General features: G+C 42.2%; 1 protein-coding gene across 3 annotated transcripts in view; it reads left to right on the top strand.

Annotated features, from left to right (window-relative positions):
* The window catches only part of LRBA (LPS responsive beige-like anchor protein), a 2,426,603-nt gene that overhangs the window by 386,902 nt on the left and 2,016,269 nt on the right, over window positions 1-23,432 (top strand). For all 3 annotated transcript variants that reach the window (XM_085641653.1, XM_085641654.1, XM_085641652.1), the window contains exons 18-22: window positions 2,651-2,743; window positions 6,509-6,617; window positions 7,235-7,316; window positions 16,433-16,556; window positions 16,969-17,161. In XM_085641653.1, coding sequence (XP_085497779.1) covers window positions 2,651-2,743; window positions 6,509-6,617; window positions 7,235-7,316; window positions 16,433-16,556; window positions 16,969-17,161 — 601 coding nt within the window. The remainder of the gene's footprint in view (window positions 1-2,650; window positions 2,744-6,508; window positions 6,618-7,234; window positions 7,317-16,432; window positions 16,557-16,968; window positions 17,162-23,432) is intronic.

Here is a 23,432-nt window from a genome sequence, read left to right as displayed (position 1 = left end):
ACCAAACTGATGGAGTTATGGGCCATTCGCCTGGTTTTGAAAGCCGCATTAGCGTCCGTGAAAGGGAGGCTGGTACAGGTCCTCATGCACACCACCACTGCCATGTGGTACTGCAACAAGCAGGGTGGTTCAGGGTCCTGGGTTCCGTGCCAAGAGGCTCTTTGCTTCTGGAGTTGGCTGGGACATCAGGGCATTTCGAGAACCACCTGGCGGAATCGTTGAATGCCAGAATGGACAAGTTCAGCCAACAGTGCCTGACCGATGACAAATTGCGGTTACATTCTGGGTTGTCACAGAGCATCTTCCATCAATAGGTAAACCCTGGTCTGAATCCTTTTGCCACTGTTGAGTATGACCAGCCTCAATGCTTTTGCACAGTGGTTTTCCAAGAAAACAGACTCTGGGAGACACATTCCAGCTAGAGTAAAGCACTAGACTCCTATATGCATTTCTGCCCCTACCTCACCTGCCCCAAGTTCTAAATAAAAAAAAAAAAAAGATCATGGACGACCGGCCCAAAGTCATCCTAGTGGCTCCAGATTGGAACAAAGAGTGTGTGGTAACCGGAGCCTCTCTCCCCAGATCGAGCTTCTGCTTTAAAGGATCGCTCTTCACAGCCACCAAGCAGGGTTCTGCACAATCTACACCTTCAGGCGTGTAGATTGAGTGTCTGCAGATTACTGCGTTCAGTCTACCTCCTGAGATTGTGGATGGTATCCTTGCTGCACAGCTCCCCTCTACAAAGTATGTCAGACACTGGGACAGATTTGTGCAACACAGACCTGTTACAGCAAAACTGTTGGATGTCTTACTGTTTCTTTGGTCTTTGGCTCAGCAAGGACTTGCAGTGAGCACCAGTAAAGGTTATTTGATGGCCCTTTGAGGCTTTTTGCATTTGCCGAATCAGCCACCCTGGTTTAAATTACCTGTTGTGATGAAGTTTCTAAAATGTCTAACGCACGTTTATCTCTAACCCTTTGTGATGCAACAGTGGTATCTCAGTATCGTCCTGACTTTCCTTATGTGTACTCCCTTTGAGCCAATGCACAGCTGCTCTTTGTCTTCAGATTGAAGACTGTATTCCTTGTCGAGATTACTTCAGCTTGTCATATGAGTGAGCTTTAGGCCCTCTCAGTGGAAGGGCCCTACAACACCTATTTCCCAGACAAACTGTTGTTGAGGACCAAGACGGCCTTTGTGCCAAAACGTTTGACTCCTTTTCACATTTGGCATTCCATCACCCTTCTTTGCTCCACCTCACCCCCTCAAAAGAAGAGGAGAGACTCCATCTGCTGGACCCCAAAAGACCTTTGAGCTTTGTATCGATTTCACCAAATACCATCAGGTTTATGATCAGCTCTTTCAGGGTTTTCTGGGGCTAAGGCAGGGCAGAAAAGGACTTTCTCAAGTTGGGTAGTCACATGCATCCAGGTATGCTATGCTTAGTTCCGAAAACAGCTTCTGGAGCGACTGAGGGCTCATTCCACCAGAGCCAAGGCTGCTACCATTGCGCTGGTATGCAGAGTGGATGTTCTCATCATTTGTTAGGCTGTGACATTGGCGTCCATACACAAGTTCACAAAACTACCTTAACATCCAGGTCCAATGGGAAGGGTTTTTCACTCGTTCAGGCCTGTTGCACTTTTTGGTTGGCGCCCATTCCACAGTCCCTGCACCTTGGAAGGTATTGGTTTGGTATCTGTTCTAAAGGTGAGGTATCTACGGTTAGACATATCCATCAGAAAAGCAAGTTACTTACCTTAAGTAACTCTTTCTTGTGGATACTCCCAACAGCTGATTCCTCGCTGCCCTCCCTGTTCTGTGGAACGCTATCTTATTCTAGTTACAAATATCCCAAGCTAGAGCTCTACACACTCCTACTCTGTGTTTTTTGGCTCTACGTCTGATGGTGGGGCCTGAGTCAGTAAAGAAACTGATGTTCGTGCGCTGTTGTGGCTCTGTTTATCACTTTTGTAAAGAACAAACCCAACATGGAGCTGCATTGCACCACCTATAGGTGCGGGGCAGCACTGCTGTGTAAATTTTTCTAGATCCTGTCTAGTGCCTGGGGATATTATAAAGGTGAAGAATCTGCGGTCAGATAGAGTATCCACCAGAAAGGTAAATAACTTGTTCTTTGTGAAGAAAGATGAATCGGTTGTATTGATTTTGGTTGAATAGTCGAACCACGCTTGCATTTACCACGCATACCTTTACAACGCGGTCGGAACCACAAATGCCTCTTTACAATGCATTCCTTTACCACGCAAGTCGTTACAGCAACTTGCCTTAGAGAAAGCGCTGTACTTTGGAGTAGTATAATTTACTATTCTAGCTCCAGTCTGCGCAGCACTAGGGAAAGTGCTGAACTTAAAGTCCAACATCAGTCCAACACCGCTTTCCCTACGGCAAGGGGTTGTAACGACTTGCGTGGTAAAAGAATACTTTGTAAAGACGCACATTTGTGGTCCGGACCGCGCTGTAAAGGCACAGCGTTGTTTGAGCCGGTTTCCTGTTGTCTTTTGATAATGCAGATTTGTTTTTATTTGGTTCGAACAAGGGCCCTGGGAACATGCGCTATTTAACTTCTTCAATGGTTGGCTAACTTAAACAGCCATATTTTCTTTTTTCCTTCTTCTTTCTTCCACAGTGTTATCTACAAACTTCTGGCATCCAAAAGTGAAGGAATTCGTGTGCAAGCTTTGAAAGCTCTCGGGTTCTTTTTGAAGCACCTAGCCCCCAAGTAAGTACTGCCTGAACTTCAGTACAAGAGGTGAAAATACTCTTCCTATGACTAGAAAGTAATGAAAATTAAATACTGTATTTAAGTACATGTTTGTATATATTTGCTGCTTATGTAAATTAGTGTATTAACTTTTCTGGTTGATAAATATATAAAAGGGGTGGGTTTGGATGTACACTACAGGCATGGAGTTAGCAACATTGTATGTATGTGTTATTTGTATAGCGCAAACCTATCCAGAAGGCAGCGGAGTGCTGGACATGGTCAAAGGCTACGGTCCATGAGTGGTTGGAGATGTAGCTGGTTTCAGGGACATGTTACTGTTACTAAATTTGTGATGTAGTGTTCCTAAAGTAGTGCGTCTTCAACTCTTTCCTAAATTGGTGCAGAGTTGTGGTAGACCTGATGGGCACAGGGATATTGTTTTAGCTGCTGGTTTCATAGACCGGAAGGCCTTTTGATGTTTTTCGACGTCTTTGTCTCCAGACTGATGGTATCCCTGCTGCAGGAGTGCAGAGAGCCACCAGTCACTGCAAGTGCGCTGCAAGATAATCAAGGGGGGGGGCGGGGGGAAGCTGGTAATCATGATGATGTGGCTCGTTTTGAAGATGGTGTGGGATGGCAAGGAGAGCCAGTGGAGCTCTTCAGGATGAGGGTGATGTGACCATTTTATTTAGGATGCCTTGAAGGGGACAGGGGTACACTGGAGTTTTGGAGTCAGTTGAGCAGGGTATTGCCACCAACCATATGCAAGAGAATGTGTGAAAAGTAGTATAGTAGTGGTTTTACGTTGTTTTCTGCGTAATCTGAGGTGCAGGCTGTGCACATACATTTATAAAGTGAGTGTGGCTCAGTGTAGTAGTCTTTCATGTTTAGGGAACACACATTTACTAATAAAGTTAAATGTGGAGATCTTAATTGAGGAAATATTTGTCCACAGCAAGGCACATCTGGGTGAAATGAGTCTACAAAAGCTGTTTTTGTAGGATTAAAATTGGTATGGCATATCAACCCAATGACTCTTAAGTCACATCTACTGAGTTAGTATTGAATCCGGCACTATAGCAAGCTACAAACTGGCCCGCAAGCTCTTTTTTTGCTTGCAGCTTTCATTTAGTCAGCTTTGTTTCAATGTATTTTACCTATAATCTGTTGTAAGACTGAGACCAGGGTCTAGTTAGTACAAGACAAGATGCCATCAAGTATCACCAGTTGAGGCACTGTGCATCACATTTGCCCCACCAGCAATAAATGTTGCCCCTATGAATTGCAGGTCGGGTAGTGTTAGACTTCACCAGGGCAGTAAAAAGATGTGCATTAGTCAGCTGAGATGTGGATTGGCAGGGCATATTTAACACTGTATGTTCATTTCTTAAAGTTATACATTTTAATGTTGAACCATGTCAGTCCCTCCTCCCTTTTAGATTTTACGTCGAGCCTGGGCAGCGCATTCGCTGCTCTGCGAGGCATGCTGTATTGAGGTATGGACTTGAAGCCCCGCCCACAATCCGCCCATATTTTTCATTGGCTGTGTCATTATCCTTGGTGAATGCTGGCTTCTAATTCGTTAATAGGTCCCTCCTTAGTACCACCTTGTCTTCCATTTGTAACCTCCCATGAGGACATCCCCTGCTACGTGTGTTGGTGCTCGGTAGGCTTTAATTACAGCCTCCGAGCACTATTTTGTTAAATGCTTTTCACAACCCTCTCTTGTAAGGCTTTATTTTTTGTTCTCATAGCACGGTACGCCACAGTGACGGCCGCGCCTTTGATTTATTTGCAGCCACTTTGCTGTGCCGCATGCACCGCATGTTGTTTTTTTCTATTTAACTTTTGTTTGTAAATCGCCCCATGCCGCGCTTTCACGTTAATGGCCGCCTCTACCCTTTCTTTAGATGAGCCGCATCTAAGGAAAGGGGTACGCCGCCATTAAACTGAAAGTGCAGCATGGGGCGCCTTTGCAAACAACCTTTTGCAATGCAATAGGTCTTGCATTTTCGAGTTTCGTAAACGCGAGACCTATTGCACTGCAAATGCTTATTGTTTGTATCATTAAGAACATCTGTGGCAATTGCGCTTCTAGTGAAAGGATGTGCAACTTTTGTTCAGAGTGTGCCTTTTATATTCATGAAATACATTTTTGGTGGTTGTAGATTTACACTATTTATGAAACATGTAAAATAGGAGAAACATCACTCTTTCGTTCCCTGCGCGCCCTCTTGCAACGCTCTCCAAGTTTAGCTGCTGTACCACATAGGTTACAACAGCTTTTGCTATGTTATCCATCTGAAACTGGTTATTCCACTTACTGGCTATTGGTGAAAGAACTATGTTGTGAAACGTTATTACCCCAAAAATGTAGTTCATTTGGTGAGTGTTTCCTCCTGAAAGAATGTGGTTTGTGAGGAAGCAGTCCTTTTTTTAATTTTTGAAAGTAAACTGGTAGCAGGAGATCTAAATACCCCAGCCAGTGATGCCTTTTATTTGGTTAACTAAAAATAACTTGCTTGGAAAAGAACCATTAACTGTGCGTGCGTTTCTGTTTACTGTGACATCATATTACCAAACATTATTTTCATGAATACGCAATGTAATGTGTAAATTCTGTCTTATTACATGTTGTCACATTAAAGAACTGGCAAATATTAACATGCACATGCAAGGTCAGGTTCCAGCCAGAGCTTCCTCGGCTCATGATACTGTGTACACAGCCTTGGTGACTAACCTAAATCTTCGGAATACATGTCTCGTATGCGGATGTGTCGTCCAATGTCGTCCAATAAGTCTAATCACAAAATCAAGTTGTCATTATTATTATGTCTCTATGAAGTTGTTTGTTGATTTGCATCTACAATTTTTGTCTCTTAAAGTGAAAGCCGTTATTTTGCAATATCCAATTTTATTTTAAAGTGTTGTTTTTTGTTTTAAGAAGTGGTGTGAACCTAATTTTTGATTTCCTGCTTCCATGAAACCACTTCCTTAGAAGAAGTGTTTCTATTGGCAATGTGTCCATTCGTTTCCTTAATAGAGGGCTATCCCAGCATCGTACTCTGAGGAAGAGCCTAGGTATTCCCTTTCATTCAAGGTAGATTATTGGTTTTTAAAATATGTATCTGATATACATCAGGTGAAGTATATATTCTGAAATGCACATGAAATCCATCTTACTTGCGATAAATGCATAAGGGATGGGGCGCGGTGACCTGCGATGATGGAACTTGAGAGTCCGGTCAGAGTGATGCACTGAAGTATGTTCCTTCCTATATCTGGGGGCCATTTGTCACTGAAGATCTAAACCTTGTCAAAATCCATTGTCTTCGGACGGAGGGCTGTGTGGAACCATGTAGTGCTACCTGAAATGTATGCATCATGTGGTCTGTAAATAAAATGACCTGTTTGTGGGAGGTTGAAATAGGAGAGAGTGAGTTTAGGGTTCAGTGCATGCTTGTAATCAGGAGGCATAGTTTAGTTAGCGAAGCATATGAAGATGTTCCTCCCTGTGGATGTCCAGGACAAACGAGGGAGGGCGTCGGTTGTGGGCCATGGGCTGCTGTGGTAAGTTTCAGCTCATTAGGGCCATTGACAGTTGCTTACAATCAGTGTGTTTTGTTGGTATTTTGCTTTCAACTGCCTTAATAATGAAAAAAAAGCTAACTGCAAGACTGTGACATTCCCCCTGCTAGAACCGTTTGCTGAAATCCTGCCAAGCGTACTCATTTTAAAGGGAGAAGTGCATTAACCTCTGTTTTCTTTGTGAAACTTCAGGAGGAAAGCAGAAATTATGCTTGGACATGGACTCTTTTCCCTGCTGGCTGAAAGACTGATGCTTCAGACAAACTTAATCTCCATGACCACTTACAATGTCCTGTTTGAGGTAGTGCTATCGTTCCGAATCCAGGACTCCTAATTACCTCGAAACCTTACCAGGCCGCGTGCATCTTTGTTCTTATGGGTTCCAGATGGCACAAGAAACGTTAGCCGCCTTCCAAATTTAACAGTTTTTTTTTTGTAACTTGGAAAGCTCTGCCAACTCGGTGGATCGTGGGTCTTAGCAAAGTAAACATTGTTTTAATAATTGCTGGGGAGCTATTTATTACTGTTTCTTTTGCACGCTTTTACCTAGCATGAATAATTTGAGGTGAAATTACTTCATTTCTGTACGAAAGCGTGATTATTAACATCTAAGTGGACAGGTTACTGCTGCAGCAGGTCAGTGATGGTAACCTGTGGTCAGGGGGCAGCTTTCCTTTGGTGTAGCGTGTGCAGTGGCACCAGGGCACACTGAGCCCTAATTATTGCTGTATTTCACAGTTTAAATTGCGGCCTTGAGGTCCATTACCTTCTTTGCGCTAGGGCCCACAACGCACTGGTGACTCCACGGTCTGTGGGAGGGTTTAAAAAAGACAAAGTTAAATCTCAAATTTGTACTTTCGTTCTTCAGTGGTTGTTAGAGAAAATGTTGTACTGACCATGTATTTTTTTGCGCAATAGATTTTAATTGAACAGATCTGCACGCAAGTTTTACACAAGCAACATCCCGACCCAGACTCGACGGTGAAGATTCAAAATCCTCGTAAGCAGTTTAAATATTCGCTTTTGTTAAGTATTGTCATCGTTGTGACAGTGTTCAGACACTGGTTTATAAAATACAGCATTGTCTTTTAGAGAAGGGCTCCCAGAAATGTCATGAGGTGTGTTTGTTGTGTAGAAGAGCCTCTGTCGTGGACACGACTGCGTGAACCACCCTGGAAGTGAGGTGTACACGAAGCCATGACGGTGGGAACATATGTAAACCCGCCCTTTATATAGAAAGCGGTGTTTCCACAAATAACCGGACACGCGTATCACAGGCAATGTATCCTCAGTGGTGATGTTTTCCATTTATTTATTGTGTATTTAACGAAAATCATTTTCGAAGCAGAGGCCGACGGCTGTGCTCAAAGATATTCTGATTTAAGGCCTGCTCTGGTTTCAGTTCTGCTCTGATTGCATTACTCAAAGATGCCAGACCAAATTACTTGCAATGTGGAATTAACGTTCACCTCAAATTACTGTCAGCCCAGGACGCCGCAACTGGAGTGGAAACAAAATGTATCTGCTCCCTGCATTGTTTGGGGTGACTTCCTGAAGAGCACTCTCTGTGTGATCTGATATTTTATAAACTTTAGCCGGGTACAGTTCTATGTTTTGACCGTGCTGTATGTGAAAGCTTCCATGGTCTCTGCAGTGGTTTTGTAGCTGATCCCTTACTGGTTCTCTGTCCAAGAAGTTCTTGCTGTTGAGTCACTCCAGAGGGCGGAAAGGTGCTTCCTTTGTAATTTATCATATTTTTTTTAAGATGTGACAGGCAAACTGAGGAAGAGAGGAAGGCAGGACCCTCCCAAAGGATATTACATTGCCAACAACATATTATGAATAGGATATTCTATTGGGGTGGGGTTCAGGCGCGGCAGAGATAAGAGAATACGTTGTCGGAGGTCTTGGGGCAGCAGTAGGAAGGCTATTCACATTTTCATATCTATATTCGTGCAGCTGGAATGCAGTTTTACTTTCTCTTGGAGCATGATTTATACATTGCATGCCCAGGCGTGGGAACTCGGAAACTTTTGATAAATACCATGTTTTTCTGCCCTCTCTTAGAACACGGCGGAAATTAGTTGTCTTTATGTTTTCTTTTCCTTCTTCTAACAACATAATTCGGGCTGCAGATTTCACCGAGAATATAGTTTATGCCTCCCATTTGCAATGTCCCCTTGCAAGGCTTCCCTCGTTTACGGTGTCCATGCAAGTCTTGCAAGGCTCCCCTTGTTTACGGTGTCCATGCAAGTCTTGCAAGGCTCCCCTTGTTTACGGTGTCCATGCAAGTCTTGCAAGGCTCCCCTTGTTTACGGTGTCCATGCAAGTCTTGCAAGGCTCCCCTTGTTTACGGTGTCCATGCAAGTCTTGCAAGGCTCCCCTTGTTTACGGTGTCCATGCAAGTCTTGCAAGGCTCCCCTTGTTTACGGTGTCCATGCGAGTCTTGCAAGGCTCAGGCTTGTTGTGTTTGCAGTTACACAAACCCAGGGTGAAACACAAAACAGAAGAACGCTATTGCTATGGGCTAGCATCCTGGATGTATTGGAACTGTTCGCTTATGAACTACTTTCTGTTGCATATCTATGCGTAACATGATGGTGTAAATATTGTATTTCAGGGTTGTGTTTCATTAGAGTAGGCTGTAGCTTTAGACCGATCGGCTTCTTAGGCATGCGCCAGAAGTCGTAGTATGAAATCGAAGGGCCTTGTTCGGGATGCATATAGTTTGTAGCATGCAGACATCACAGGCCGTCCTCGAACTCGTCTGTTTCGGTTGTCACTGTAGGTTGGGCTGCTCTTGTACTATTAGAAACAGCCTGCCTGCATCTGTAATCAGAAGCTAAACTAACCCAGAAGGCCCTTTGTGATGCTCACATACTTAGAGTAGACTGTATTGCCATAAAGACATGTAGAGCATGGAAGTGATTCCAGGCGGGCTTCTCTCATAAACCCAGATGATCTTGTGTTCTTTTAAATAAGCAACGTTTTTATCACTGTAATTTAAGCTTAAGAAAATCGCCAAAGGAAACCTTTCGCAGTTCACTTGCATAAATGTCATCTTGTTCAGGTTTCTTCATTATTCTTGCCGTCCCCACTTCTATTACCATTGTAGTGCAATAATTAATCTGTAGCAACTATTCCCAAACCTTGCCTTTCCAAACTCTTCAGAAATTAATCTGGATCCATAGTAAAACATTTTTAAAAATTAAAGTGCGGGGTGGACCAGGGAGGGGAGTAGTGGCTCAAATAGTTTGTAGGGGAGAGTGGCATGCCCCCCCCCCCGTCCACAAGCCTGGAATGCCCATCCCCTGGGGCCAATATTTAATTACGGGGGGTGCGATTCCCCCCTCTGTGCACCTCCTAAGGCCCTGATGACCCCATCCCCTGGTGGTGATAATTTAAAAGTCTTTAAAGTCCCTGGGGACCCCACCCACCGGTCAGCTCCACTGTTGTGTCCTGGGAGCACAATCCTTGGGATAAAGTTTCCCTGCCTGCAAGAGCATGAGCAGGAAAGCTTGCCTCCCGCCGGGTGGGAGTACAATTTTTTTTACCTGCCCGCGCTCTTGTGGGCGTGAAAACAGATTGCTTCCGCCCAGCAGGAGCAGAGAAAAGAAGCCTGCTCCTGCTGCACTCAGGATGGAATCTTGCAGTGGGGCCACGGGGGACCTGGGGTTCTGCCCACAACCCCCAGTGTTCTGTGTTGTGGGTGCCCCTGGTGGGCACCGGGGCACCCACCGAAGTCCCCAGGAGATGGGGAACCCAGGGCCTGTCAAGGTTCGATGAGGGGGGCACATAAGAGGGACGCATGCCCCCTCCCCGATAATTTTAAACAAAAAATACTATCGGCCCCCCAAGTTGGGGAAATGAAGTGTGCCGTAAGTGAGGCAGCCTGGGATAAATACCTAAGGGAGCTGTATGGAGCACGTACGCCTATTGGGGACCTAGAGCCCCAAGGTTGGCAGGAACCCGCAGAAGATTTTAAAGCAGACTTTTCGGAAGAGCAAGTAGAAGCCACAATTAAAAAACTGAATTTAACTCGGTCCGCAGGGCCGGACAATCTCCCAGCGTCAATATTAAAGTCTCATACAAAATGGTGGGCAAGGTTCCTATCCCAGCTATTCCAAGTAGTACTAATAGAAGGTAAAATGCCATCAAATTGGAAGGGTGCAATAATAAGGCCAATTCATAAAAAAGGCAGTATGGGTGAACCCCAAAATTATAGACTGATAAACCTCCTGGATATAGGAGAAAAGGTATTTGCGAAACTTGTCTTAAATAGACTAAATACCTGGGTCAATGAGTGTGCAATAATACCCGTAGAACAGGGAGGGTTTAGAGAAGGACACTCTACAATTGACCATTGTTTCTCCTTATGGGCATTGGCAAGGAAGTCAACGGAACAGAACGGAAAGCTCTGTTGCTGCTTCGTTGACTTCCGTGCCGCCTTTGATTCAGTGGACCGGGATTGTCTCTTGGAACTATTAATCAATAAAAATATCCCAAATGATCTGTTGATCATATTAAGAGAACTACACAGAGGCACCTGGGCCCAAGTAACTAGGGATTCAGAGAGGTCACTAACACCAAATATACCTATTGAAAATGGCCTAAGACAGGGCTGTGTACTGGCCCCCCTGCTATTCTCTATATTTCTATCTGACCTACCTGAGGGTTTAGAAGTGGAGGGCAGTGCCAGCCCTAGGATGAATGGCAAAAAGGTACCGTGCCTCTTATATGCGGATGACCTGGTAATAGTAGACCAAACGGAAATAGGCCTTCAAAGGAAGTTGAAATTTTTTAACGATTATTGTGAAAAGAAATTTTTAACGGTAAATCTAGATAAGACGAAAATTTTATGCTTTGGGGAAAAAGCAATCAAGTTTAATTGGTTTTTAGGTGATCTTAAATTAGAATCTGTAAATGAATACCGCTACCTTGGAGTGTGGTTCGATAAAACATTAAACTGGCGCACACACCTAGAAGCCCAAAAAGCGAAGGCACAAACAACAATTGCTGGGCTAAAAATGTTTAACCGTGACTATGGCGATATGTCCCATCGTCCTTTACTAAAGGCTTTCAATGCAATGATACCATCACAAGTACTCTATGGAGCAGAAATCATTTATTTGAGCGGTAAAGATGTCTGGGACCTGGAGGAAGGAAAATGCCTGAAAAACCTCTTATCACTGCCCCCATCAGCAATGATCCAAGCATTAAGATTAGAAATAGGAACAATGGCGTGGGGAGTACAAGTACAAATAGCAGCGATTAGATTTTGGAAACGCCTAGAGAATGATAATGGACAAAAAGTTGCATATTGGTGTCGTAATGAGATTCAACAAAGTAATTTAAGCTGGGCAAAAAGGTGTAGTAAGAAAGTGGTACAGGCCGCCGAGAATTTAAAAGTGGTCTTATGCCGAGCGTTACTTAAGATAGAATGTACAAAAAAAGAGCTAAAGTATAATGGTCAAGAAGCATCAAAAAGTGCAGACAAGGAATACCTTAGCAAGAAAAAATCAGTAAAGTTTATGATGAACTCCTGGGTAAAGGAAAATTGGTTCCCCTATCTGGATATCTTACCAAATCCATGGTACAGACATGAGATCTTAAGGTTCCGCATTGGGATTAACCCATGGCTAATAAATAAAGGAATCAAAAATAAAATGCTCGATCCAAAGGGTGCTGTAAATGTAATCTGGGAACAAAAGCAGGCTCAGTGCATATTCTGCTAGACTGTCTAACTATCCTAGAGCAACGCAAACTCTGGCTACGTCCAATATTTGTAAAATATGGCATAAGAAACCGGGCACATGCGATCGATGTAATCACAGAAATGCCCAATATAGAAATTGCAAGCGCCTTGGGGAAGTTTATAAAGGCAGTACAGAATTTTATAATAAATTAAAACTGATATTTTAGAATTTTATAACGAAATATTTTATATCTTGTCTGGAACCGGTTTTTAATTTCGTAGGGAGAAGACCCACCAACAAAGAAGTGAGTTTTATTTATTAACAGATATGCATATAGGTCGAGAGGAGTTTAATTTGGTTCTAATTTGGTCTGAATATTTAATTGGAAAAATTGCTTGTGTGATTGATGTGAATTGATTTTAAATTATACTAATTGTTTTGTATGGTTTAAAGATTACGATCTAAATAAACATATCTATGACTGACTGACTATAAAGAATTGCCAGCTTGTGCCTGCACCCAGGATGTGTTCTGGCAGGGGAGCCGGCGTGTGTCCTGGGGCTTCCCTCACAACCACCAACAAAAACATAAGGATCTGGGTGGGTATCGGGATGCCCAAAATAAAAATGAAAAAATATATATATTAAGGAGCCACTCATTTATTATTCATTGCTCCGTGAAGGAGCACCCCATATGGCCCGTAAGGGCTTTCTCAACTTTTTGTTTGGGGTAGCTTTATGAGATCTCCAGAAGGGGCAGGGGCACAACTAAGCATTTTTTTATGTTGTGGGGTGCTGCAGGGAGTGCAGTAGCCTCCCAGCAAAATATAAAATAAATAACACAGCAAAAAAAAAACAGTGAGGCTCCTGGGTCATTAAATCCATGACCCGAGGAGATCTTACTATAATTTTTTTAAGCACTCCTAGCTGGAGCTCTGTGCTCTACTGGAGTGCAGGATCCCCTTGTGGTGGGTTCTATGGCTGCACTTTGAAAAATGTTTAAAAAAGACTCCATGTTTTTTTTTTTATTAAACTTTATTACATTTTTATGACAATTGCATTTATTCAACATTACACTGTGTGAATTGTTGAAATATACATTTCTTTGCAATTATTGCTCTTTTTTTTTTAGCAAAGACAATGCAAGTGGTCTATATATGTTGATATCTTGATCACTTCATAAAGCCAATAGGCCCATTAGTAGGTTCGCCTTACATTATATGTCACAGGGCCTGTGCTCACCCCCACCCCCTTGCTGCCCATGGCTGGAGGGGAGAGGATTTGGGCACAAGCAGGGGTTGGGTACAGGGGCGGGCCTGTGACCAACCACATTCTGTGCATGGCCGGAGACCGTGCGCGACGTGGGGTTGGCGTTACATATGGTAATAAAATATTACTTTACGGAAAAAAGACCTACAAGTTCAATGAAAAAAAACAAAGGTGAACTAAAGCTCGCACCTTCGCCATGCACTGCTGATTATCTCTTATATTACGTCACTTGTGACATGTTCTATGACACCATTGATAACATCACTGTAACATCTGAAATTGCACAATTCATGACAACACTGCATGGCAAGGGAGCGAGTTAGTTACTTTATGGCATGAGTTACAGTTACATGGGAACTCTAACAGGTGAATTTCAGTGATTTAATTCAATTTAAACTGTGTTTTAGCTGGCATTTACACCTAACTATAACGTCCCATTAACTTTTGTTGTTTCAGTGATATAATGTATATATATCACTGAAAAACAAAGGTTAAAGTAACGTTGTAGTTAGGTGAAAATGTGTGTGTGATTTGTACTCTTATCACAAAATGTGTTCATAAACAAAACTGAATGTCATACCGTAGTTATATGCGTATTATCCAAAACCTAAAAAAACGCAAAAATGTTCCTGTTACGCTAAGTTACATAACCATCATCTTTGTGCATTGCCCATGATATCACACATGATGCCATAAATGAAATCGATGTTACTGATGAAGCCATATTTCACAGTACCCAGTGTCAAATGTCTGTGAACCCAGAATCAAATGCAGGATGGGTGTTTAGCCATTTCTTCCGTGCATGGTCTTTGCACCCACGGCATGTTGCATATGTTCATTGACCTTGCCTACTAGAATCTGGGCACAGGGCATGGCTTTTTGCATCCCATTTTACCAGTATGTCTGAACCCAGAGCATGCCGGGCACAAGGAAAGGCCGTGTGCAGCAGGAGGTTAGTACAGTGCATTTTTGCTTGGCCACTCCGTGTACTCATTGCTTTAGTCATACATAGTGGAATGTAGGCACATGGATGGCATTTACCAAATCCCCGGGCCCAGTAGCTCTCACATTAGTGGTCCTGTAGTGTTTGTTTACCCTTTGTTTTTTAAATTCATATGCTGCAAGTGAATGTGATCAGTATTTTTTGATGCAGGTAAAGGGGGTTTGTGAGCCACCATTTACTGTGGTCTGTGGCAGGTACCAAATCCCAGGCCCTTGAGGCTCATGAACATAGCTTTGAAATGGATTTTTTTTAAAAAGAGGATGTGCTCCAATTTATTTTTTACACGCCATGGGTATTTGAACTGGCGTGTTTATTTATGGCTGTATGTGAAACGCCTGACGGCAAAAAGCATCTCACCATTCAAATGATTTTATAATTAGAATTTGCATTTCAGACACATAACCGGCAAGGTATATATAAATTAACCCTTTCAATCTGTTTAACACCTTTAAATTCTTAAGATTTCTTTAAAACTTCTAAACAGAATTCCTCCCAGCCTAAAACGATCTACTCGGAGTAAAGCTCTTTAGATCTGTGTAGCAGGAGTCAAAATACCTACGGAAGTTAGAATGGGATAGTGGGTCTTTTGGGAGACTTTCTTATGACTTTGGTCTCTCTTGATTAATCGGCACGAAATGTTAACGATAATCCTTACATGGACGTTAAGCTCACTGCTCAAGAGTTTACAGATTCGTAAAAGTAAGCCAAAGTTATTAGCAATCAAAAAATGCTTTTCCTACAGAATGTCTGTCACAACAACATAGTCAATAGAATCAATTTTGATATATATGTGTACACATATGTACATTGCACATGAGTCTCAAAGAAATGTTTGAATAGGAAACAAATTGTAAACTATATAGATACACCGCCTCAGAGCGGTGCTACATGCTGTCTCCTAGCTTGTTGTGGGAGCCACAACATGCTTTATATATAGCCTTTTACTGCAAGTGGTACGCGACTACCCTTTGATCGGAAGCTTCACTTTGGGGTTGCTTGCCTTACCTTTCAAGGCATTCATATTTTTTCACCCGATGAGTGTGGAGTTTAACCATTTTTCTGGTTAAAATAACTCTTCAACAAATCTGAAACACACTAAATCCCTTTCCTCCTGAAGTCTGACATGCTCTTTCGAACTTTTGTGCTCTTGGAATCTTTTTACCCTTTAACGGCCTTAACCGTGTATTTTTTGTTCCTGTCTTTGGAACTTGATCTTTTTCTATTTATGCTTTTGAAGTTTATTTTCTGTGGTTTAGGTATGTTGTTTTCTTGTCTTACCCAGGACACGCACCTTGTGGTTTAAGATTTCATTTGGTATTTTTGATAGGCTATTTATGGATAGTTTAGCATTTAATTTCTGCTTTTCTTCCATATTTTATGACGTGTGTGTAGTGTTGGTAAGCACTTTAATGCCACTACAGCCGGCGTTCTATGTATAATTGTCACCCGTATCTCCATACTGTTATGTAGATACTTCAAAATGTTATGATGCAGAGTAGACCTACACTAGTAAAACTGACCTGAAGAGGCCTACCCTGAAAGTATGGCTGACTGATCAAGGGTGACCTTTGAAGAAAGGCAGGCGAGGGGTTACGTGTTTTCTGGTGAATTTCACGGTATCGTTTGCACTCCTTTTCTAGTTCCATAAGGAGAGGTTTGGACCTAACCTGTTTTTACAGCTAGGGGATTTGCCTATTTTCTCCTAACTGTTTTCAAAACGCGACTTTCATAATATACATGGCTGTCACATAGATTTAACAGGTTGATTTTTGAGCTGCCGAAATAAGCTATTTCTCCTTCAGAATTCTTCCACCAAACTCCTGCAATACTATCAGTATATTATGTAGATGTGTCAGACAATGTGCGCAAACTGCAGGGGTGTGTGTAGTTGAATCTGGAAAACGAGTAGGCACACAAAATAAATATATGCATGTGTGTGTGTGTGTATATATATATATATATATCTATCCCAACAGTCAAGCAGATGTTTTTTGAAGGTGGGCAGAGTGAGATGTAGGGTTCCGCTAACATCTTTCTTTTTGCTTTTGTTCCACACTGTGAACGTGGACTGTTTGTGCTGTAAGATGGCTTTGACGTCTTTATTCTGGTTACAAATGTTTTTTTCTCATTAGAGTTAACTGTTTTACAGAGGTTCTAAAAATTATTGCAACGCTTCTCCGGAACTCCACGCATTGCCCCGAAGCCATGGAGGTTCGTCGAGTTTTTCTCTCGGACATGATTAAACTGTTTAATAACAGTCGAGAAAACCGAAGGTAAGGGTATTCTCAAAGGGGAGGGGGGCTGTTTGTGGTTGCATTCTTAGTTCTAAATGAATCGTGTAGGAGCTGCATTTTACACTCACTCTCGGCACAGTCGCGCGTTTTTATTAAAAGCAACGCTGACCACCGTGTTTGGCTGCACCTTTCCTAAGAATTAAACTTTCAACTTGACCGAGTCCAGTGCATGTTGGCTTTTTATTACAAAACGTCCCTGCTTCCGAAGCGATGGGTGCAAGGTGACCTTGATGTTAGTTCATAGTTCACATTTCTTGTCCCTCTGCAGTGTCCCTCTCACAGTGGCTAGCCCATGGGATCTGGTGTGTTCTCTCCCCTCAGCTGCCCTGCAGCCGCCCCGGCATGGAAGGCTAGCTGTGTGTAGGAGCTAAAAGCCTGTTTTGGTTTCCAGGAGTCTGCTGCAGTGCTCCGTTTGGCAAGAATGGATGCTGTCCCTCTGCTTCTTCAATCCCAGGAACACCGACGAGCAGAAGATCACCGAGATGGTGTACGCCATCTTCCGGATTCTACTCTACCATGCCGTGAAGTACGAGTGGGGCGGCTGGCGCGTGTGGGTCGACACGCTGTCCATCACGCATTCAAAAGTGAGTGTTTTCCACCCTGACACAGTCTCTGGGGCTGCAGGCCTGCCACTGGTTAGTCTGCTAGTGTCGTGAGGCCGACAGTGTGGTATAGCTCTGTTCTCACCTGTTGATCTGTAGTTTACTAGTTCTCAAATGAAGTGGCCCGAGCAGGGAGACTGAGGTGGGGCTCTCTTTGAAACATGGCCGTGGAGAAGATCAGGGCACTAGTCGTAAAAAAGTGGGGGGGACTAACCAAGTTAGGCGCTATGCAAGTGACATAATAGTGCGTGCCATCACAGCGCATGAGGTCATGATGCGTGACATCGTACGTGACATCACAGATGTTTATCAGGTATTAAATGAGTACATTTTAGCACATTATGAGATTTAACAAATGAGATTTTGCATCGGGGTTGTACCAAAAAGTGGTGCATTCCCGACACTAAATCTGGGCCTCAACTAATAATTTGTTTTTTTAAAACCCTGCCACAAGGAAATTAGCAGCAAAGAGAAGCCTAGTAGTAGATGTGTTCTACTTAATTGGTTACCAAGTCTGCATTTTAAAATATTTTATGGGGTTAAGGCATCTGCTTCAAAGGTGCCCAGTAAATCTCAGGGAACAGTAATAATGGGGAGCTAACTCTGGAGGTTAACGCAATTGTTGGAGAGATCTGTGTTTTGTGAAGTCCCCGATTTGAATCAAAGTAGTATAAAAGGTTAATGTGTCTTCTGCTAAGCACACCATGTAACATGCAGATGACAGCTTTTTAATTTATGTAGATAGGTACGTCGGTTACTGCTTTGAACACAGCGATCCTTTTGCCACCTACATTTCATAAATTGTAATACTTCTGATATAGCACAGTGCGCTACGAAGGACATGTGACTCCTATACCTTGTAAACCTCACTATCTCATGTAACTCATCTTGTATATTGATTTGCACACTTTTATGATTGTCAATGTATTTGTATGTTACGTAAAGCGGTCAGACACCCTGCATCGGGATGAGTAGCACTATAAAAGAAATAAAATGGTGCTATTTAAATTTTGTGTAAATACTGGAACAGGCCAATGCATCCGACATTCTTATAGTGCATGCACTTATATACAGGGACTGAACAAAATCAAAAGCGACAAATCGTGCCTCTCGTAAGTACCTGTGAAAAGATATTAAGCTATGTTCCTGGTTTCCCCTCCCTTGCATTTAAATGTGAGGTTCCAGGCCAGGTCCGGTCAGGATACTCGCTTAAAAGGAGGCCTGATGGGCCATTAACCTTCGACCTTCATCTTTGGCCCAGCTGGAGGTGAACATAGGGGAGAGGAGTTGCCCTAAGGGCTAGGGCAGTCGTCATGGAATATGGAGAGCCGGGTTCGAGTCTCGGTAAAGACGCTAAACATCCTGTGATTCTGGGCAAATCACTTAATCTCCCGGTGCCTAAAAAAATAAAATGAGTGTCTTCATGTAACGCAACTGGTGCTATGTAAAGCGCTCTGCTTGATAGCCGATTCGGGTCAAGTTCGCGCTATATAAAACAACGTAAAAAAAACACAAAAAAACCTCGCTGCCTGCACGTTGCTGCTACGAATGAAATTCAGGCAACGTGAGGCGCTGCTGAACGTGTCCCGGTTTCTGAAAATTGCACCGAGACACGTTAAACATATTTCTGTGGAGCCTAACATCTTTTCGAAAATGTAATGCTTTCATTCCTGTGCAAGATCAATACATTGTGTCGAACACAAGATGGCGCGCGAGAGCTACTCTTGGGATTAAATTGCACTACATGGATAAACTAGCTGTAGCCCCCCCCCCCCCCCCACACACACACACCTTTTCCACCTTCAAAGACGTTCGTTTGTTCTCTTATGAATATTAGGTCTTTATAAAGATTTCATTGCAATTATTTTGAACCTCGTGTTTTTTTTTTTTTTTTAGTACTATGAATCGGATTGACATTTCCTAGTTTTACAAAGCTAATACGTTTCTTGGCTCACTGTTGAAATGGTTGGGTCACATTCTGGAGAAGGAATACGCATCTTGCGCCCCAGTAATCTCGGTCAAGGCAGCCACGTTCAGTGTATCCGAGTCCTATGCCGCCGAGTGAGTCTGGGGCGGTCGGTTCAGTTGAGCCGCCTGCCCTGCATCTCCCTTGTGGGCCTCTGCATGGGCAGGCCACGAATAGCGATCAATGACGCTGAATCCGCGGGAGGAATTAAAAGCAAAACCTTTGATTTATTAAACCTGCATTGTTTCAGGAAGAAAGGGACTGATTTTCTAAACCACTGAAAAGGGAGAAATGGGTAATTGGGCTACGTTCAGGCAGGGTAGAGCGCGGGAGGTGAATGGCGCAGTTAAGGTAGCTGCAGATTTCTCTGTCCCCCCTCCCGTGCGCTCCATGATTGCTGGGAACACACATCCTCTCTCTATTTTAACTCAAGTGGGGAACCAAATGTTTTCATAATGAAACCCGTATATGTAGATCTCATTACAGTTCAGCAGTCAAAGTGTCTGCTACTAAGTTACACAACTGCACCACCACATTTTCATCTTGAGAAAAATGTTAGCGTGCAGGATGGGTTGAATTTCTGCACTAGAATTACTGCATCTCAAATAGCTGCTATGGGGATTCAAGTACAGACATACACCTGAGATCAGCTTCACAACTACTTCCTCTTGTTTTTATTTTTATGTCTGGGTCTCCTGGTGCCATTTGCAGCGTTGGATTTTACAACCCAGCGGTGGGGCCACTAGTGAGCATTTGATTCAGAGGGGAACAATACGACCATTCTGTTTGGATGCATTAGAAACTCTTTCCCTGAGCCTCCGAAGCAAGCCAGATGCCATGGTTTGCACTGTCTGAAATTGTGTGCAATTATTGTGTGTTTTTTTCTTTCCCACACCCTCCTCGTCTCACCGCCCTCCACTAATTTACAACATCTTTGTCTGATAAAAGACTGATGTTGCAGAATCGGATAGGTTTCACAGAGCTCCACATCAAGATGCATGCATCTGCTATAAAAAGCCAAAGAAACTCAATTGCAATTTTATTGTCCGGTATGATAGATTTCCTGCCACCTTGGTAGCAGGGAGGCTGTTTGTCACTGTAACTCTCTCCTCCCACAGCTGCACCACACTTTCTAGACAGCGGCGGTCTCCAGCATAATTGCACCTCTCTTCATACATTCCTCTAAAGGTTACAGATGTGTGCATTTTAAAAAATTGCTGTTTTACCAAGCAAATCTGTGCTTCTCAATCCGTTTTTTTTTTTTACAGAAAGAGTAAGCAAGCGGTCATCCTCTTCCTACATGTAGCTACTGCGTATTGGCAAAGGTTCATGTTTATAACGGAAAATAATGCTATAACGCTTGTATAAAACTCATTTATTTTTAGCCCGTGGTGGAAAAAAACATGTAGGAAAACATCTCGATAGATTCAAAATATCTCGTGGGGTTTTTCTTGTTCCTTTTCTCTCGTGGTGTGCAGGTTGCATTAAGTCCGCTTGACTGGGAAGCCGAGACTCTAAGAGCAGCACAGTGATCACACTTGCTCACCCTAAAGTCACATGTCCTAGGACCCTCTTACTCAGAGATCAGGGGTATCAATTTTGTGGCTAATAAAGGGAGAGGTGGCCCCCGTGACTCCCTAAATTCAAGACATTTAAAATGAAAGCAAGCTTTGAAAAACATAGCATCCTTCCATTTGTCAAAAGACTTTGAATCACATTGAAATGGGAAAAAATGTCTTGCTCTTCACATATTACTGGTTGTAAATGACAGTGCGTTGTCATTTTGTTATGAATTGCGTTGCTTTATTTGATTATTAGGAAATGTTAAATTCTCCGGATAATATTTGTTGTAAATGACAGTGCATGATCGGATTATTAGAGAATGTCCAGCTCCTCACATATTGTAAGTGACAGGGCATCGTTTAATTGTTAGACAATTTCCCGCTCTTAACGTATTACTGGTTGTAAATGAGAGTGCATAGTCTGATGTTTGCGGCTGGGTTTAAGCTCTAGTGATTTATGTAAAATAGCCTTGTGTACTGTTTCATTTAAACTCTTAATGTTCATTTCTGAAGCTCTCTGTGACTGGAACTCATCACCATGCACTATCTAACATTTTTACAAGGTTATATCAGTTTTGAATGCATCTTTTGATAGCTATGAATACATTGTTTTACTCTTGATTACAGAGGCAATCTACACTTTAAGTCGTGAGCCAAGTTGAAAATTTGCAGTGTGGGGATAGAAGCTGCTTCCAAAGTTTTTCTTAAAACCTAATACGATATATTTTCTCATTTGCTTTTTAATTTGTACACTGTTTGGTGTGCTTTGAAACGGATCCTTCTAAAACAGCAGTGTAGCATGGTGGTGTGTGAAATTTCAATAAAAAAAAGAAGTACGTAGTCCTGGCCCTTAAAATAGATCAATTGGAATGTGAAAAGGAGAAGTGATCTTTTAAAAAAAAAAAAAAAAAGTAAAAAAACTGGCCTCTAGAGAATGGGAAATGTACGGCATGGAGAAGATCATTGTGCAGATGAAATATACAAGAAGGAGTATTCATATATTGCCGCCATCTCCTTATCTATTCATATCTTATAATTCCATGCAAGAATGAATGGTTTCATTTTGTTACTTTAAGCTCAGAAATGAAAATCAATGTGGAGATTTTTGCTGGAAGGTGATAACAGCCTAATCATTTCTTTTCTAAATTTAATAACTGACCTTAACATAAAGCACACAATGATGATTTTTTTATTTTAGGTCAGGTGAATATGTACACAAACAGTTGTGTAATCTGTAGGATTATTAAAATGGCTTTATGAAACATAACACATCAATTTGTCTTTAATACATGGTGCGTGGGTAAATTAAAATGAGCCCTTGATATTTTAGGACTCCATGATAAATTATTTTGGAATATTTTTTCGGGAGGAAGATTGGGCTCTGTATCTCTTAGAATTCAGTAGACTTTTTGCAATTTTCGCCTAATTACTCCAGGGCTGGATTCAGAACTGTTCATCTATTTTCTTGTGTTTCTTTTTTTTAGAAGCATTTTTTTCGTTTAATCATCACATTTATATTTGCACAAGTATGTAATATACCGTATGATATTTCGGTCATCATGTGCAGTAGTAAAAATGATTTCCGTGGTATCCCTTTCAAAGGAATTACACACATCCTAGCTGTGAAATATTTTTCTGCTAACAGTTAAAATGACACATGTATAATCAAACTACCTTTGTGAAAAAAAGCTGTTTCAGCTAGCACTTTTTGATGTATATTTTGTTTTAATGCGCACATTTACAGTAGGTTTGTAAATGCACAGGCTATATTTCCAGAAAATAAATCTGATCATTTTACTGGAATCTTTCTAGCCCATTTTACTATCTCTTAGAGTAAAATTGTGATAATGTTGTGCCCCTGCAAAAACACTGTCCATTTCTGTGCTTATGTTTTGCTTTATCCACATGAACTCAGTTCTACTGTGAAATGTATGACTTTGTACTGAAGTAGGTTAGTGAAGTTGAACTGCTACAGCTTGACATCTCTTCAGTGGCACTTTTTGATATGAGTGGGACTCCAAGTATTTGTTTGTCTTAAAGTTAATCGTATGAAAGTGCAAGTACCCCAATCCTTTCATTACATGTGAGAATTAGTATTTTTATGATTAAAAACACTGGACATTTTCACTTTTTTTTCGCAGGATTGCCCATTATGTGAGGCCAGGTATACGTTGTTAATAACTGTTACTAGTCTATATTTCTGGTTGAAGCCAGGCATTATGATAGAAAGCCTGATAGAAATCGTTGTGACCAGCAGCATTGGTGCTTCCACTCAAGTGTGATTTGCTTATGGTGCACATCCGAGAGGTTCCAGGCATAGGCGCGTGAGCTAGATTAGAAAAAAGGTTACATTGCAGTTTAAGTGGTTGTATTAGGGAAAGGAATGTATCGGCAGAAAAACAAGACTCTGGTTAACAATTGCACGGGACAGGCATTTTGAACCCCCCTTTCTCATAATTTTAACATATGTGACACACTGAAAAAAACTAGAAAACCGGCTACAGTGGGTTGAAGGCTTCATGAGGTTTCAGGGAGGATAGAGTAATTCTGTCACCACTTAATGTTGTTTGTATGGTGCTTTTTTCGAAAGTGCTCCTGTGCGGGTTCCATCTCTTCCTTAATTGGTAAATGCTAAATGTCAAATTAGATTGGAATTATTGTCCAAGGGAACTTTACTAGTTATTAGCCCAGAAGTGTCCTTAACTGCTAGTGCGTGGAGGTACTT

Source organism: Triturus cristatus, chromosome 2_2, assembly GCF_964204655.1.
Source record: "Triturus cristatus chromosome 2_2, aTriCri1.1, whole genome shotgun sequence".
In the NCBI taxonomy this organism is placed as follows: domain Eukaryota; kingdom Metazoa; phylum Chordata; class Amphibia; order Caudata; family Salamandridae; genus Triturus; species Triturus cristatus.
Note: the sequence above shows the minus strand (reverse complement) of the source record. Positions and strands in the feature narration are given on the sequence as shown.